This window comes from Electrona antarctica, assembly GCF_951216825.1.
Source record: "Electrona antarctica genome assembly, chromosome: 5".
Taxonomy (NCBI): Eukaryota; Metazoa; Chordata; class Actinopteri; order Myctophiformes; family Myctophidae; genus Electrona; species Electrona antarctica.
Genome location: NC_136810.1, coordinates 54,388,070 through 54,403,062, shown reverse-complemented (window position 1 = coordinate 54,403,062; position 14,993 = coordinate 54,388,070). Strand labels below are relative to the sequence as shown.

Here is a 14,993-nt window from a genome sequence, read left to right as displayed (position 1 = left end):
TTCTTTGTTTATGTTTTTTTTGGCAAGTCTGCTATGAAATTTGCCTTTTCTGGACCAATTGAACTCCATTGTGCATTTGCTTTTGGATGATGTAATTTACCATTTAAAAATGCATCTTTTAATTGATTTGGAGAAAAGAACAGACTTCAAATGGGAGGAATTTATTTATTTGGCTTTTATTTATTTGGCTGGTGGTTTGTTTATCCATAATTTCCTGAAGTTGGAATGATTTGTCCATCTCAGTCTTAACCACTTAAACCCTATTATAACTTAGTTCACCGGAGTCCTCCAGGGGTCTATGCTAGGCACCCCATCTCAACACGTTAGCCATCATCTATGTTCGGTGAATGTACTGTATCGCCCCAGAATAGGGTTCAAGTGGTTAATGGGATATTCATACTTTGTAAACATTCTAAGAAGACAATATCTATAATGCATTATAAGACACATCATTTATATAAAGCTGGATGCATTGTTGGTTATAATGCAGTCAAGCTACATAATGATAGTTCATCTGTCTGTCGATGCAGAATACTCGTGTGTAATGTACACAGGTGTACGTACAGTCAGCTGATGACAGTGATCATAATCATATACAATCACTTTTTTTTATAAAGGCTACCTCTGTTAGTCAAAGAGGTTGCAGCATGAAACAGATGCAAGGTAAGATGTTGTGCCACATTTCAACATCTTATGGACATCAAAACTCCACTCTTTGTAATGTAATATAAATATGGTCTTCCTAAAAGTTAAAACAAGTTAATTATTCAGCTCACAATTTGGTAAAGTACAACATATCTATCAACATCCTCGAAAGTAAATGTGCTTACTGTGATCGATGTTCATCTTTGAAACTTGTTACGTGTATGGTTTTGGACAATAAAGAACAATATTTAGTTTACCTTATGGACTGTCTATGTCTGTGATGCCGGTTTAGTGACAGCAATAGAACTAAAGTAGCCAGAATATATATTTTTTAATGGGCATGGCTAGCGAGTCAGAAGCTTGAGCCAGGCTAGGCCTAAAGTGATAAGCCAACTTAATGCCTTACTGTAACATAGCATTGAATTAAGTAGTAATAGACATAGACATTGGCAATTCTATATCCATGCATAGTATTAAAGGAGTAGTGCCGTGATTGTTGTATGCGTCTATTAACATTATTCTAATATACCCCCAGGTGTGGTTGTGGTTATTATATTCAAATGTCTTCCGTGTATTTTTTGTTTCTTCCTGGAAGCTGAAAGCCTAGTCAAAATACACCCCTTTAGTGACATCATAACCCCGACACCTCCCCCATTATCAAACAACAGCGGTGAGTGAGGCTTAAGTTCAGGTGGGCGGTGCCAAGGTGATCCTCCTTGTATAATCATAGTACCTAATAACCATGTTTTATGGGAAGGTGGCAGGGGGGGGGGGGGGGGGAAATGGCATTCCCTCTTTAACAAAATGTTCTTTCAAGCCAAGGGTGTGCAGAAGCGAGCCAGCTATCACAGTTCAACCTGGCATCCTGTTTTTTCCACAATGGCAGATGATCTACAGTGCAAGCTCACAACGCTGAGATGGATAACACATTTTTTTTTAAGTTAAAACAGCTACATACTAAAGTGATTGAGTCCCAACAGGACAATCGTCACACTTTGCCCGAACCCATATTCTGCCCATAAGCGTCAACCGAGTAAACAATCAATGCACAAATGTAAAATAAATGAAAAGGTGAGTTTTTGAACTTTAATGATAGTTTAAAACATTGTACACAGTTTTGTAACATTTATAGACAAAAAGCAGCAGCAAGGTGATCACAAATAAATTGTTCCATAAGAACTTGACAAACACAGACTTCATAATACGTAGTAAACAAACAAGATCAGTAGACATGGACATGATGATTGTAGCTCTCGTGGGACATCATTTGATCAAAAGGAAAAGTTGATAAGGGGAGCCTCGTTCTCCTTCTTGACTGGACTCCATTTCATCAGGGGAGAGGTCAGATCAATTAACTGTTTAGAGAAGGAAAACATTCACATCAGTGGCATGCAGTTGGTCAGCTCTATTACAGTACCCAAATGATGTGGGGCGACTGTGGCTCAGGAGGTAGAGCAGGTCGTCCAATGATCCATGGGTCGGCGGTTCGAATCCCGGCTCCTCCTGGCTACATGTCGAAGTGTCCTTGGGCAAGACACTGAACCCCAAATTGCTCCCATGTGCTGGTTGGTACCTTGCACTATGTAAAGCACCTTGGATGAAGGCGCTATATAAATGCACCATTTACAGTATGTTAGGGCAGGGGTTCTCAACCTTTTTGGCCGGGGACCCCCGAAAATGCTTTGGCAACGTCTCGGGACCCCCGCCCCGCCCCGACTCCCAATATAAATTGACTGCTACAATAACCTTAATAATAGAGACAATACACCATAAATAAATACTGAAACCATCATCATTAGGGAAGGTGTATGCATGTACTATGTGTACTATATGTAAATTCTTCATTTCCACTTTACAGCCATTCAGTTGCAAAAATATTTTGAAAATAATTTGGGGACCCCCCAAAATAATTTGGCGACCCCTCGAGGGGTCACGACCCACGGGTTGAGAACCCCTGTGTTAGGCAATAGTCTAAATTATCTGTATAGTGTACACTACTGTACAGTATGACTATGTAGCTAGCAGCACACACACAATTACAAAGCACGCAATGATTTTATTAATCTGGGAAGTCAGGTCAATGTTCCATCAAACCATCTAAAAAAATAAAAGCCAATGTTGGTCCAGTCAGGTTTTACTGCGTAGATTGTTCGATTAACAAAGTGACCTGCCATAATCTTTGACTGGTTTATTCCCCACCATAAATGCGTGTGTGTACTTCTCTAAACTCCATTAAATACTTTTCGTAATCCCGACGCGTCAAGGGCCAACAATTTCCTCTTGGGCCACCTCTATGCCTGATATTCATTAGATGGCCATGACACTTGCTAATCTGAGCCGGTCAGAGCACGGAAATAGCATTTCACCACCAAGGCTGCGTTCGAATTCATTCCCTATGCCCCATATAGTGCACTACTTTGGGGTTCCGCCATTTTGTTATAGTGTCCGAATATGTAGTGAGCATTTTTGCACCCTAATGTAGTGGACTGAAGTATCCCACAATGCACCGGGAATTGTAGGGACCATCCGATGGTCACTACAAAAACACAGCGAAGCAAATCTGCCCCATAATGCATTGCGCAAGCTCGCTCTTGAACGCACATGCACGCGTTTGCGCGCACGTGCGCTGCTTCTGCATGCATGCGCTTATTGCGCTCCAACTCAGAAGAGGCAGAAGTTGAACCAGCGAAAGAAATCAACACAAATGTACTTTTTAAACTTTCGTTTCCCCTCTCTTTTCTTCCCTGGCGGATCTCGAGACAAATGATCTGTGCATTTATTTGCAATTGTTTTGTTTTATTTATTTATAATAAAACAATTCATTTGCATTTGCAATAGTATTACTAATCTGATTCATTCATATCACCCAGGCCCAGCGCATGATGTTAGGAGAGGAATGAGTTGCTTGCTGTAGAAGGCCTTATATTTTAATAGTTTTTGGCTTAAGGTTGGTGAGGTTGTAAAGCTATGTGCTAAAGTCCAATATATATTTTGTACATGCATGTGAGACACATCAATTGTGTCTCCGAACATATGTTTTATTAATATGAATTAATTCCTGACATTAAAAAATATATGTTATCTAACATTATTTCATTGAATTGCGCTAAATACATTAAAACTTCATTATGTAGGCAGTAATTTATTGGACTGCCGTTTCTGTTAACGTCCGTATTGTAATGTGAGCAGAGCCTGTAGATCGGCTACTTTTGGTAATTCTTTACCAAAAGTACCCGATCTACAAGCTCACAATACGGACGTCGCGTTGCTTATAGATCGGCTATTTTTGCCGTATCCCCCCCCCCCCCAGGATTAGCGGGGGTTCATAATCATGCTGCTGATATTTTCATATTGTCAAGGTGGTGCACTGTTTTCATATTGCTGGATAATGGATATAATATTAATGTATTGATAATAATCATAGGCCTATGTTATTTTAAAAGAATAACCTTTTTATCATCATTTCAGCAGCAGCGTTTTGACTGTTTTTTTGTAGTCAGTTGATTCTTCATATCCAAATGAGTGAAACGGCCGGGATGATTTGTTTATTTTTCATACAGTTCTTTATGAGGCGATCTGAACCCTATGGGGGATTACAATGCAAATAAAAAGTACATGAACCCGCGGACCTATAGCGCCCTCTACCGATATTGACGTCAGAGTCGGTGCTCCCCATACAGGGAGTATTGTCCGAATTAATCACTATTTGAGTCCACTGAGTCTGGGTCCCCGTATGGGGAGTAGGGAGTAGGGAACAACCCTAGCAATTCGAACGCAGCCCAAGTCTCACCGTTGTGCAGCCTATCACACAGGCCAGGGAGGAGCGCTTGTACAGTACTGTATGTACAGCACAAGTACAGTACCACTCACTACAGACGGGTCTGCCAAGTAAGAAACTTAACTCATTTTGACCTGAGATCAGATTCTACAAGCTTGTAGCGCGCCACTCGGTGGCGCGCTATGAGCTTGTAGATCTGCTATTTTTCAATAGCTAAAGCATAACATAACGCTAACAACAAAAGGGGTTCCCGCCCAAAATGGGTTAAAGAAAGTATGTTCAAAACAATCCCAGATAGCACTACAAAATTAGACCACACAGAAAGATATAAAAGTATATCAAATATATTTAGTATAAATAAAATAAAAAACAGTGTGGCAGTAAAGGAACATCCTCTTTTCCATGTGTCCTCACCTGTATCTCACCATCCTTGTGCGAGACCGTCCTGATGATGTCTGGAGTATTGCACAAGTCGATGAGGGGTTTATCCTCAGGTTTAAACAAAGAAACCGGGACATCCAACAGCAAAATCTAGGCAAGACATGAAGCAAAATTTGTTAAAAGTTACGGACAGCAATACTGACGTGATGTTTTTTAAAGTAACAAATAGTGCTGCACGATTCTTGCTCAAATGTGAATCTCAATTTTCCTCCACAAGATTTGAGATCACGATTCTCATTTTTTCCATGAAAATATTTATGGTCTTTATTCTGTAGTTTCTGAACATACATACAACTACATTCAAAATGTGGCATCAGGAGCCAACTACTGTGGCTTTAAACAAAATGTGGAATCAGGAGCCAACTACTGTGGCTTTAAACAAAATGTGGAATCAGGAGCCAACTACTGTGGCTTTAAACAAAATGTGGAATCAGGAGCCAACTACTGTGGCTTTAAACAAAATGTGGAATCAGGAGCCAACTACTGTGGCTTTAAACAAAATGTGGAATCAGGAGCCAACTACTGTGGCTTTAAACAAAATGTGGAATCAGGAGCCAACTACTGTGGCTTTAAACAAAATGTGGCATCAGGAGCCAACTACTGTGGCTTTAAACAAAATGTGGAATCAGGAGCCAACTACTGTGGCTTTAAACAAAATGTGGAATCAGGAGCCAACTACTGTGGCTTTAAACAAAATGTGGAATCAGGAGCCAACTACTGTGGCTTTAAACAAAATGTGGAATCAGGAGCCAACTACTGTGGCTTTAAACAAAATGTGGAATCAGGAGCCAACTACTGTGGCTTTAAACAAAATGTGGCATCAGGAGCCAACTACTGTGGCTTTAAACAAAATGTGGAATCAGGAGCCAACTACTGTGGCTTTAAACAAAATGTGGAATCAGGAGCCAACTACTGTGGCTTTAAACAAAATGTGGAATCAGGAGCCAACTACTGTGGCTTTAAACAAAATGTGGAATCAGGAGCCAACTACTGTGGCTTTAAACAAAATGTGGAATCAGGAGCCAACTACTGTGGCTTTAAACAGACAATTTCTGCTCGACTTAAACCTCTCTTAATGTCTCTCTCTTGTAGCAAAAACATAAGAGTAACTAAAATGAATTGGACAGCCAACTAGTGCTGCACGATTCAAATTTAGAAATGAGATCACATAGTTGTCTGAATCTAGAGCGATACATTTTCAATTAATTGGTCTTAAAAATCAGACCAGTCTGAAGTGAGTGGTGAAACAGTGCCCCCTGTTGTTACTCTAAACATAGGGACATTGCTGTTCCTTGGAGTGGTTGCACCATGGCTTGGTAATTTGCCCTGCCACACCCAGATGTGATTCAGGTTCACAATCACATTTAAACCTGAGTGTTTGGACAGTTTGAATAGCTGCTTTGTCTTATGTTTTCAAAAACTGTCCACAGAAGGACACAGAAGTGTCCTTGGGGCAATACACTGAACCCTACATTGCCGCCAATGAGTGGGTCGGTGTGAGCTCGCCACCATTGCTGTGTGAATGTGGGAAGTGAGGACGCTGACGTCGACTGTTCGCCGCTTCACCTCCCAATGTGTGAATGAATGAACCATTGTGTAAAGCGCTTTGAGCACTTGGAAAAGCGCTATAAAAATGCAATTCATTATAAAAATGCAATTCATTGATGTGTCACGACAGTAGCAGTACCTCCTCAGTCTTGGCTCCATGGTCTTCAGAGATCACTTCCTCAACAGAGTAAAGTTCAATCAGGTTTCCACTTGGCTCCGGCTCCTGGTTCTCTACGACTTCCTCCTGAGACTCCATGTTCTCTTCAACTTCCTGCCGAGGCGCCACATTTTCTCCAGGGTTCTCTACAACTTCCTGCCGAGGAAGTGTGTTCTCTACAACTTCCTGTGCAACCTCCGGGCTCTGTGGACAGAATGTGTATTTAGTTCTCAAAAGCCAAACTGAAGCACAGTGAGCAGCACTAAAATATATGTTCCAAATCTAAAAGCCAAATGCATCTTTATGTACAGTATGTATGTTATGTTGATTATAAACCTAATATGGCCAATTATAATAGTAAATAAAAAAAAAAGCTTCCTGCAAGTTGTACAGTCAGAGAAAAAAAAAAAAAGAGTTCAAGAACAGGTTTTTCCATTTTGGGCGGGAACCCCTTTTGATGTTTTAAGCATCATGTTATACTTTATCTATTGAAAAATAGCAGATCTACTGCCACCGAGTGGCGCGCTATGAACTTGTAGGTCTGCTATTTTTGAAAAATCGTGAAAATGTGGCACAAATCTTTGAATATATATTCTTTCTGAGCCAACGGTTTTAACTCAAATCGTTGCGTCCCTGGAACTACATATTTTCAGATGGGGGTCGGCGGCCAATTACATATATATTTTTGGGGGTCCTTGACATGAAATATTGAGCACCACTGATACAGAAACATGGGTATTTCAGAAAACTGTCATGATTTAGAAGACATTTTTTTAAATTTCAATGTAAGGTCTAAAGGGGTTAAACTCTGCCTGCCTCGACATACCCGTCTTTTGACACAAGCCAGTGCTTCATTCTGCATTTGTGTCTGGAGGAGAGCTGCTGGATCAGCATCTTCCAGAGAGAACGGATGGAACTTTGGTGAGACGACCAGCTCCTCCTCTGAGGCTGCCGACTCAACCCGAGTAGAGCTGAAGAGAGGGAGAGGTACAGCACGAGTCCAAAAATCATATCTAATGCATGCTTTTTCCACTTTAAAAATCAATTAGTGACTTTTGAAATGTGCGCTGCATGAAACATTACCATTCATATTAAATTATTAATGAACTCTACTGGTGGTCAGGTCTTTTACTCTTGCAGAGTAAAAGAGTAAAATTATGTTATACTTTAGCTATTGAAAAATAGCAGACCTACAAGCTCATAGCGCGCCACCGAGTGGCGCACTACGAGCGGCGCGCTACGAGCTTGTAGGTCTGCTATTTTTGAAAAATCGTGAAAATGCGGCACAAATCTTTGAATACCGTATATATATATATATATATATATATTCTTTCAGAAGACTTTTATGTATTTCGACGTCAGGTCTAAATGGGTTAACTGCCCTAAACATGTGATGATGTTAGTAGGAATAAACAGAAGAAGAAGAAGTGGGAAAAGAGTTTTCTTTTTACCCAATGGGTTCCCAAACCTGACCGACACCCATGCTTTTCACCATCTCACCTCTGGTTACTGGTCTTCCTGAAGGCGTCAGCGGGGCCAGACTCAGGCAGCCTCTTGGGGGTCATGGCAGGAATACCAGAGATGACGCTCCTGTTGACAGGGTTTGGTAAGGCCGACGGACCTCTTATCCTAGACACGGATGGTGTACTTTGGAACAAATGCGAATTCGGGAGCACTTTTTCCTGTAGGAGACTTTAGGAAGAAATGTCAAGTCAGCGGAGAGAGGTTCGAGGGCATTTAAACATCCAAATTAAACGGGACAGTTTTTTTTTTTTAAACACTAGTACATATTGCACACATACCTGTCCAAACTGCCAGCACTCCTTAGTCTCATTGGTATCATGATCTTCAGTGAGTCTGGGGAGTGAACCACTACCATGGAGAAAAGGCACATTTGAATCCATCATAAGGACATTAGTTACAAGACTAATTAAGTAATGCTTGTGCAAGGTAGAAGGTAGGCAAACTGCAAACATGCAGTCAGGGTGGAAAATAAAGTCCTAACAAAAGCTTTAAAATAGGGATGCACCGAAAAGGAAATTCTTGGGCGAAACCGAATACTGAATATAGGAAACAGTTGGCCGAAAACCGAATATGATTAATATTATATATCTTTTTTCCTACCATTGCTGTCATGGCCGTACCTTAAAGCTACCCGATTTATGGCAAAAAAATAGTTATGGCAAAACTTAACTTAAATAATAATCACTATTATGGGTCCATCAAACATGAATGCATTAATTGCATACACTATTCGGTGATTTAAAATGCATTTTTAGCCATTTTCTGCCGAATATTTACTGCTGAATATTTTCTGCGGCCGAATATTCGGCGCATCACTACTTTAAAATTAACTTGGCTGTATAACCGATAACCCAAATAAACTTTAGGATATTTCCAAAAGTTTAGCATTGAGTGTTTGTGTAAACAAACATTGTGTAAACACAAACATTGAAGAGGGCGAGGACGGCAGGGCGCAAATTGTGATTGGCCGGAATGTATGATGATAAAGAGCACCCCTCACTTCACACGGGTGTGATTTTTTTCATGTTCTAAACAAATTAGGCTGGCGGTGTGAAAGTGAATGGAGAATTTGATATCGCGAAAAACATCGCATCATCATCAGAAGCCTATAGTTCCAATGCATTTTATTTCTATACAACGAACCGAGAACCCACCAGATTCAGATCGCTTGAGTCCTCTCAGCCGAGTACTGGGATTAGGGGCGATGAAGGCCATGGGTTTGGCCTTCATCGGGCCCAGTTGCTGCTGGGAGCTCACACTGGAGACGGTGGCACGCTTGGCCGGGCTCTGTTGGAACGGAGTGGGGGTACTCGGTGCGACCCTCTTCACAGGCGTGGACCTGGCTAGGTTGGTCGGGTCTGTCGTGTCGGACGTCTTCCGGGACTGGACCGAGAAGGACCGGCGCAGACCTCTGACAGTGGCGGTGGCTGTCGGGGGCGGAGGAGGAGGATCAGCGGCTCTGCCGACGGGCGTGCAACGGCGAGTTTTGGCAGCAGTAGTAGTACTCGTGCTGGCAAGTCTGCTCATGTTGGTCGGCGCGCGGCTGCTGGGACCACTTGTGCTCGCGTTCAGAGAAGCGTTGAGTTTTCCTAGGACGGTCCAAAAGCCAAAGAAGATGGGTGTTGTAGGTCAGGGGTTCTCAACGTTTTTGGCCGGGGACCCCCGGAAATGCTTTGGCAATGTCTCGGGACCCCCGCCCCGCCCCCTCCCGACCCCCAATATAAATTGACTGCTACAATAACCTTAAACGATTTTGTGCGGAAACCCCTTTGTGTTTTAAGCATTATGTTATAATTTAGCTAATGAAAAATAGCAGATCTACAAGCTCATAGCGCGCCACCGAGTGGCGCGCTACGAGCTTGTAGGTCTGCTATTTTTGAAAAACGTGAAAAAAAAAATCTTTTTTTTTTTTTGAAAATAATGTGGGGACCCCTAAAATAATTTGGCGACCCCCCGAGGGGTCGCGACCCACGGGTTGAGAACCCCTGTTGTAGGTGAACACCAGATGGCACCAAAGACAACAGGATTTAGGAGGCAATAATTTATGATACCACTCAATTGCCAAAAGTGGACAATTTATTACCTCCATGAGTTTCAGTTTGACATGTATAACTCAACAGTCTTAACAATCCCAAGTTTCCAACATTCCTCTAAATACAACGGTCTGCTTGACATTTACAGGTTTAAACATGCCCATTACAGATATTTAATAGACATACTGTAATCGGCGTAATAATTATATTTACGGTAATAAACAAAACATTGGCCGATTTGTACACATTTTGCAGCCAATTAATACATGGCTGTTAGTATAAGCCAACTTCCTTTAAAACATTATATACACACAATGGAGATAGCTTACCTTTCCCAGTAGGAGAAATGGACATGCTGGAGTTGAAGCTAGACATAGAGGAAGAGGACGCATGTCTTCTCGCGTCTACCACTCCCCTCACCTGAAGAGGTGGTGCTTTGGACCTCAAACCAACCTAGAGGGGGGGGGGGGGGGGGGGGGGGGGGGGCGTGCCAGGGGTCTCAATTTGCTTTTAAGACTCCGTAGTGCTGATCCGGGATCAGTCCTTGAAAACAACCCCATTAAAGGACCACTTCACCACTTTTCAACCTATCTTCATATAATAGGTCCTCACTAATAATCGTGATAAAATGGCACTATTTCTTTCTATTCAGTCTGTGTCTCATAGGAGGGCTGTGGGCAGTTCAGAGACCCGTCCACCAGTGACATCATCGATGAGGAATCCAAGCTAATAGAAACTGCAGGCTTTCTATTCCTGAAAAGTTGCAATGCCAAAATGGAAGCCATTGTTCTCACGATAATACAAATCTAAAAATGTTTGTAAAAAAATCGTGTTTAAAAATAAATCTGCCTAACGATGATGTCACTGGTGGACGAGTCTCTGAACTGCCCACAGCCCTCCTATGAGACACAGACCGAGTAGAAAAAAATTGTGCCATTTTATCATGATTATTAGTGAGGACCTATTATATGAAGATAGGTTTAAAAGTGGTGAAGTGGTCCTTTAACGTCACACTAAAAAGCTAAGAGTTCTGGTAGAAAAATTAGGATTGGAGATAATCGGAGAATAAGTGAAATATTGTTTTGGCAAGATTCCATTTTGATCAGTCCGAAACTCTGCACTGGGTGGGGGGGATAGTCTATGAATCTAACGTGATTAAATAAACATAGTTTTTCCCCTTTTTACCAAGCCAGGCAGCATCATAATGAGCATGTAAGATCACCTTTTCATACCACAGCCAATTGGTTATTGGGCATTTGAGCCACAGACCACCATTTGATGAGATTTAGCCTCTCAGAACCATTTTGTCGTCGTTGGATAAGATTTTGTTCACAATTCCATGCTGTATTTACTAACATAGTACCATGGGAGAGATAAGCGCCAAAACTAGTAAAACAATTAGTCTTCTTTTAAAGTAAGTAATGCAGATGTTTAACAATGATTTAAAGGAATAAACTTTGAGTCATTAAAAAAGGATTTAACTCTAGCGTAAAATAAAACCAAATGGACCCATAAGGTCCATTTGGTTTCATTTACAGGTCCATTTGGTTTCATTTTACGCTCTCAAGAGTTAAACTATATACTTACTTTGCTTGATGGAGCCAGTCGGGAGGCATTTTCTGCAGGCACTGCTCTAGTCTTTGCGGTCTTCAGTGAAGTGGCAGAGCTTGTGGCTGGAACTAGCGGCTTGCTGGGGAGAATCCCACTGGTGCCCAGGCCTGCCTTGCTTCGCAGTGCCATCTTGGGCTGCGTCCTAGTCTTAGACGACCCAGAAGCAGGACTGGAGGTGCTGAGACGAGCCCGAGAGGAGTTGACACCCACGCCCGAGCCAACGCTGCTGCTGCTACTACTGCCGCCTTTCAGCAAGCGTTTCTGAATGGCGGGCGGAAGCAGTTTCACTGGACTGTCCTGTACACAGAATGTCTCCCGTTTAATTGGACTGAGAACCCGATTGAATGGCTTGCTGAACATGTCCAGTTTGGCCCCAGCCGGCTCCTGCACAAAGTCACCAGCCATATGGTCTTGCCTCTCAGCAGTCGCAGTACCGTCTGTCTGTCCGGTGTGTGGCTGGTGGTCCTTTAACCGAATGGCTAGTTTCTGGGCTTCACTGCACACTCTGTCAAAGTCCTCTCCAGAGCAAGGACTCCACGTCTGCTCCTCAGCCACAGAAGAAGGCCCACTGCTGACACTGTCCATGGCCAGATGTTCCACCCCGACACAGATGACTTTGCCCTTGTCCGTGACTGGACCCACAAATACTTCATCCTCACCTTCGTCTTCTCTGGAACTGTAAACGGGGGATAGAATACAGTACACAAATACCAGTGATTTAAGTATGCCTGAGTGACACTGGCATGCGTTACATCATTGTCACACAATCACAATACCTGTGGAGAGCAACCCAGCCAGTCATTTGGGTAATTTAAAAAAAAGGGGAAAAAAATGTACCGTGCATGTTCACTTGCAAAGAATGGCCATTGTATTCCCATTTTGAATTAATTGCCTCATATTTCAGTTTACTGAAAAATAGAACATTTTTAATTAACATGTGTAAGGACATGACGCTTTTCTGTTTTTCATAGAAGTGCATCTGTATATAAGTCTTTAAATGATGCCTTTAAAAGTTCCGATGTTAAGGAGTGCCTTGTATTGTGTATGCTGCAGGGCAGACCCTTAAGTTGGGGTCCAAGAAACCTTGAACAAAGTCTAGTGCTTTTCGGTCTCGTCCTCAAAGTAGCAATTTTTGTATCGACTTGTGCTTTCGTTTGAAATGTACCCGTACCCGTACATACTGTGAAATAAAAATGTCAATCAAACCTCAGTGAAACGTCGAAGTCAAACTGCTCCTCAGCCAATGTATAGAAGTCATCTGTGGAAAAAGAGGTATACTTTAACTCAAATGACACAACCACGCAGAGCTGCTAAACAAATTGTTACAATTTTACACAATCGCGCTTTAATTAATCCTATATTTACCGGCGGTAGAGAAGGGATCCATCCTCGGGCAGTGCAATCAATGTAAAGTGCTGATTCAAAAGAGACAGAATACCTTCATGTAAGAAAATAAGTATTTTAACAATTTGTAATTCCCTAGAATCAGGGGTGCCCAAAAGGTAGATCACGATCTACCAGTAGATCACATAGGCTGTTCAAGTAGACCACATATCATGCTCCTAAAATATAGAATACGAATATAATAAAAAAACATTTTTTGGCATCTGCCACTTGAATTAAGGTTACTTGATTGACATAAAAAAAGGACCTGTGACCTGTCACCTCAAACCCACAAAGCAATACATTAATTGTTTTCAAGAGCATTGCAGACCAACAATTACAAAGTTATAATATATATAAACAACCTACAAATTCCATTTTGTTTAAAAACTATTTTCAGCAATGGAATGAGATAATATTTTTGGGGGGTGGGTAGATCTTGTTGAGCTGGTCAGTTTAAAAGTGTGGGGCCTAGATTGACCACATATCTGCTCAGTGCACTGCTCATTGGGGCATGATGCTACCTAACCTGACTCACTAGTTCCCTCCTCCTGCCTGCAGAATGCAAATGTTGTCCAGCAGGGGGAGTGGTTTCACCAGGCTACATGCTACCATGGGCATAATGTATACTGTACCAACAGCTGCGGTCTGGATATATCGCCAAAACAAAACATAAATATCTAAAAACCACAAATTGTCGCATACTGTAGCATTACTGCAATGTCAATGTCATTATTATAATCTCATCTTGCTACGCATCACGTTTAGTCGGTCAGCTGATAGCAGTAAAGTAGGCTACACTGTTCTGCAGGCAGCTACATTAATAAATAAAACATTGTTATATTTAAACAAGCCACGAAGACGACAGTCACACACACATCCGTGACAACTTCCAAGTTCCAACCACAGACGACAAAATAAATATTTAATATATTGGCGTTGTTCTTTTTTTTAATGCAGGCAGCCTACCGTAAAATAATCTTCCCCAAACAGTCAGCGACCAAGCAAAACAAACATGTTTCAAATGTCGTTCTTTTATGCGTGAAACGTGCTTTACCATTGGTTGGAAACATCTTACGGAAGTGCACTGGTTGAGAGTTATGGGTAATGTAGTCCATAGATCAGTCAGCAGTGGAAACGTACACACAACGTCACCGTTTGCGCTCAGAGGACACCGCAGGACAGACCGTGTGAACTGTGACATACATACCTAGAAGTACCTATGACCTGACCTACCAAGTTTTAGCGGGTTTTAGCCTGTTTGGGTTTTTTTTTACTATATAACTAACCTTTCAAAGGCATTATGGCATGGGTGGTGGCTGAGATTAGAAGTGATTTAGTGTTTGACAAACTCCCTTATTCAGACAAAGCAATTTGAATGCATGGTTGAAATAATGGGCTATATTATAAAGTCATATAATTGTAATTATTAACAACCTTTTTCAGGAAATGAAGAAAACCATATAGGCTATTTTTAAAACAAAGCAATACTGCCTTATCAAAGTTGGTGTTGTGACTTAATAAGACAAATATTTATATATTTAAAAAAATAAAAAAATAAACCTAAGAAATGGAGATAGGTGGTTTCCTCCCGACAGCAACGAGTCATACAATATTGTAGTTCAAATGGTCTGTAGAGGAAATAAAACAAAAGTAATATGCTGCTATTGTGCAGATCTCTGATCTGCCATGCTTGTTTGCTTTAATATACCCAGGCTGTGTGTCAGTTGTGGAGTGTATAGCCGTCAGTGTCAGTATAGATATACACGAGAAAGCTGCAATATACAGTTTGTAGAGATGCACGATATAATTGGTAGCGTATCTGAATCGGCCATATCTGCCATAAAAATGCCATATCCGTATCGGATCAGTA

General features: G+C 41.5%; 1 protein-coding gene across 2 annotated transcripts; it reads right to left on the bottom strand.

The window, feature by feature from the left end:
- Positions 1 to 1,717: 1,717 nt before the first annotated feature.
- Positions 1,718 to 14,140, bottom strand: LOC306923665 (uncharacterized protein). Of its 2 annotated transcripts, none has more exons than XM_079501889.1 (12): positions 14,090 to 14,140; positions 13,103 to 13,152; positions 12,944 to 12,995; positions 11,714 to 12,413; positions 10,456 to 10,579; positions 9,248 to 9,682; positions 8,372 to 8,441; positions 8,070 to 8,261; positions 7,396 to 7,540; positions 6,552 to 6,773; positions 4,838 to 4,954; positions 1,718 to 2,000 (listed from the first exon to the last, which is right to left on the bottom strand). In XM_079501889.1, exons 2-12 carry the CDS (start codon positions 13,122 to 13,124, stop codon positions 1,917 to 1,919), a joined length of 2,163 nt encoding a protein of 720 aa, XP_079358015.1. In that variant the 5' UTR covers positions 13,125 to 13,152; positions 14,090 to 14,140; the 3' UTR covers positions 1,718 to 1,916. The 2 variants fall into 2 exon arrangements, with proteins under 2 accessions (XP_079358015.1, XP_079358016.1); XM_079501890.1 differs by having other exon boundaries at positions 13,103 to 13,175; positions 14,090 to 14,112.
- Positions 14,141 to 14,993: the final 853 nt, after the last annotated feature.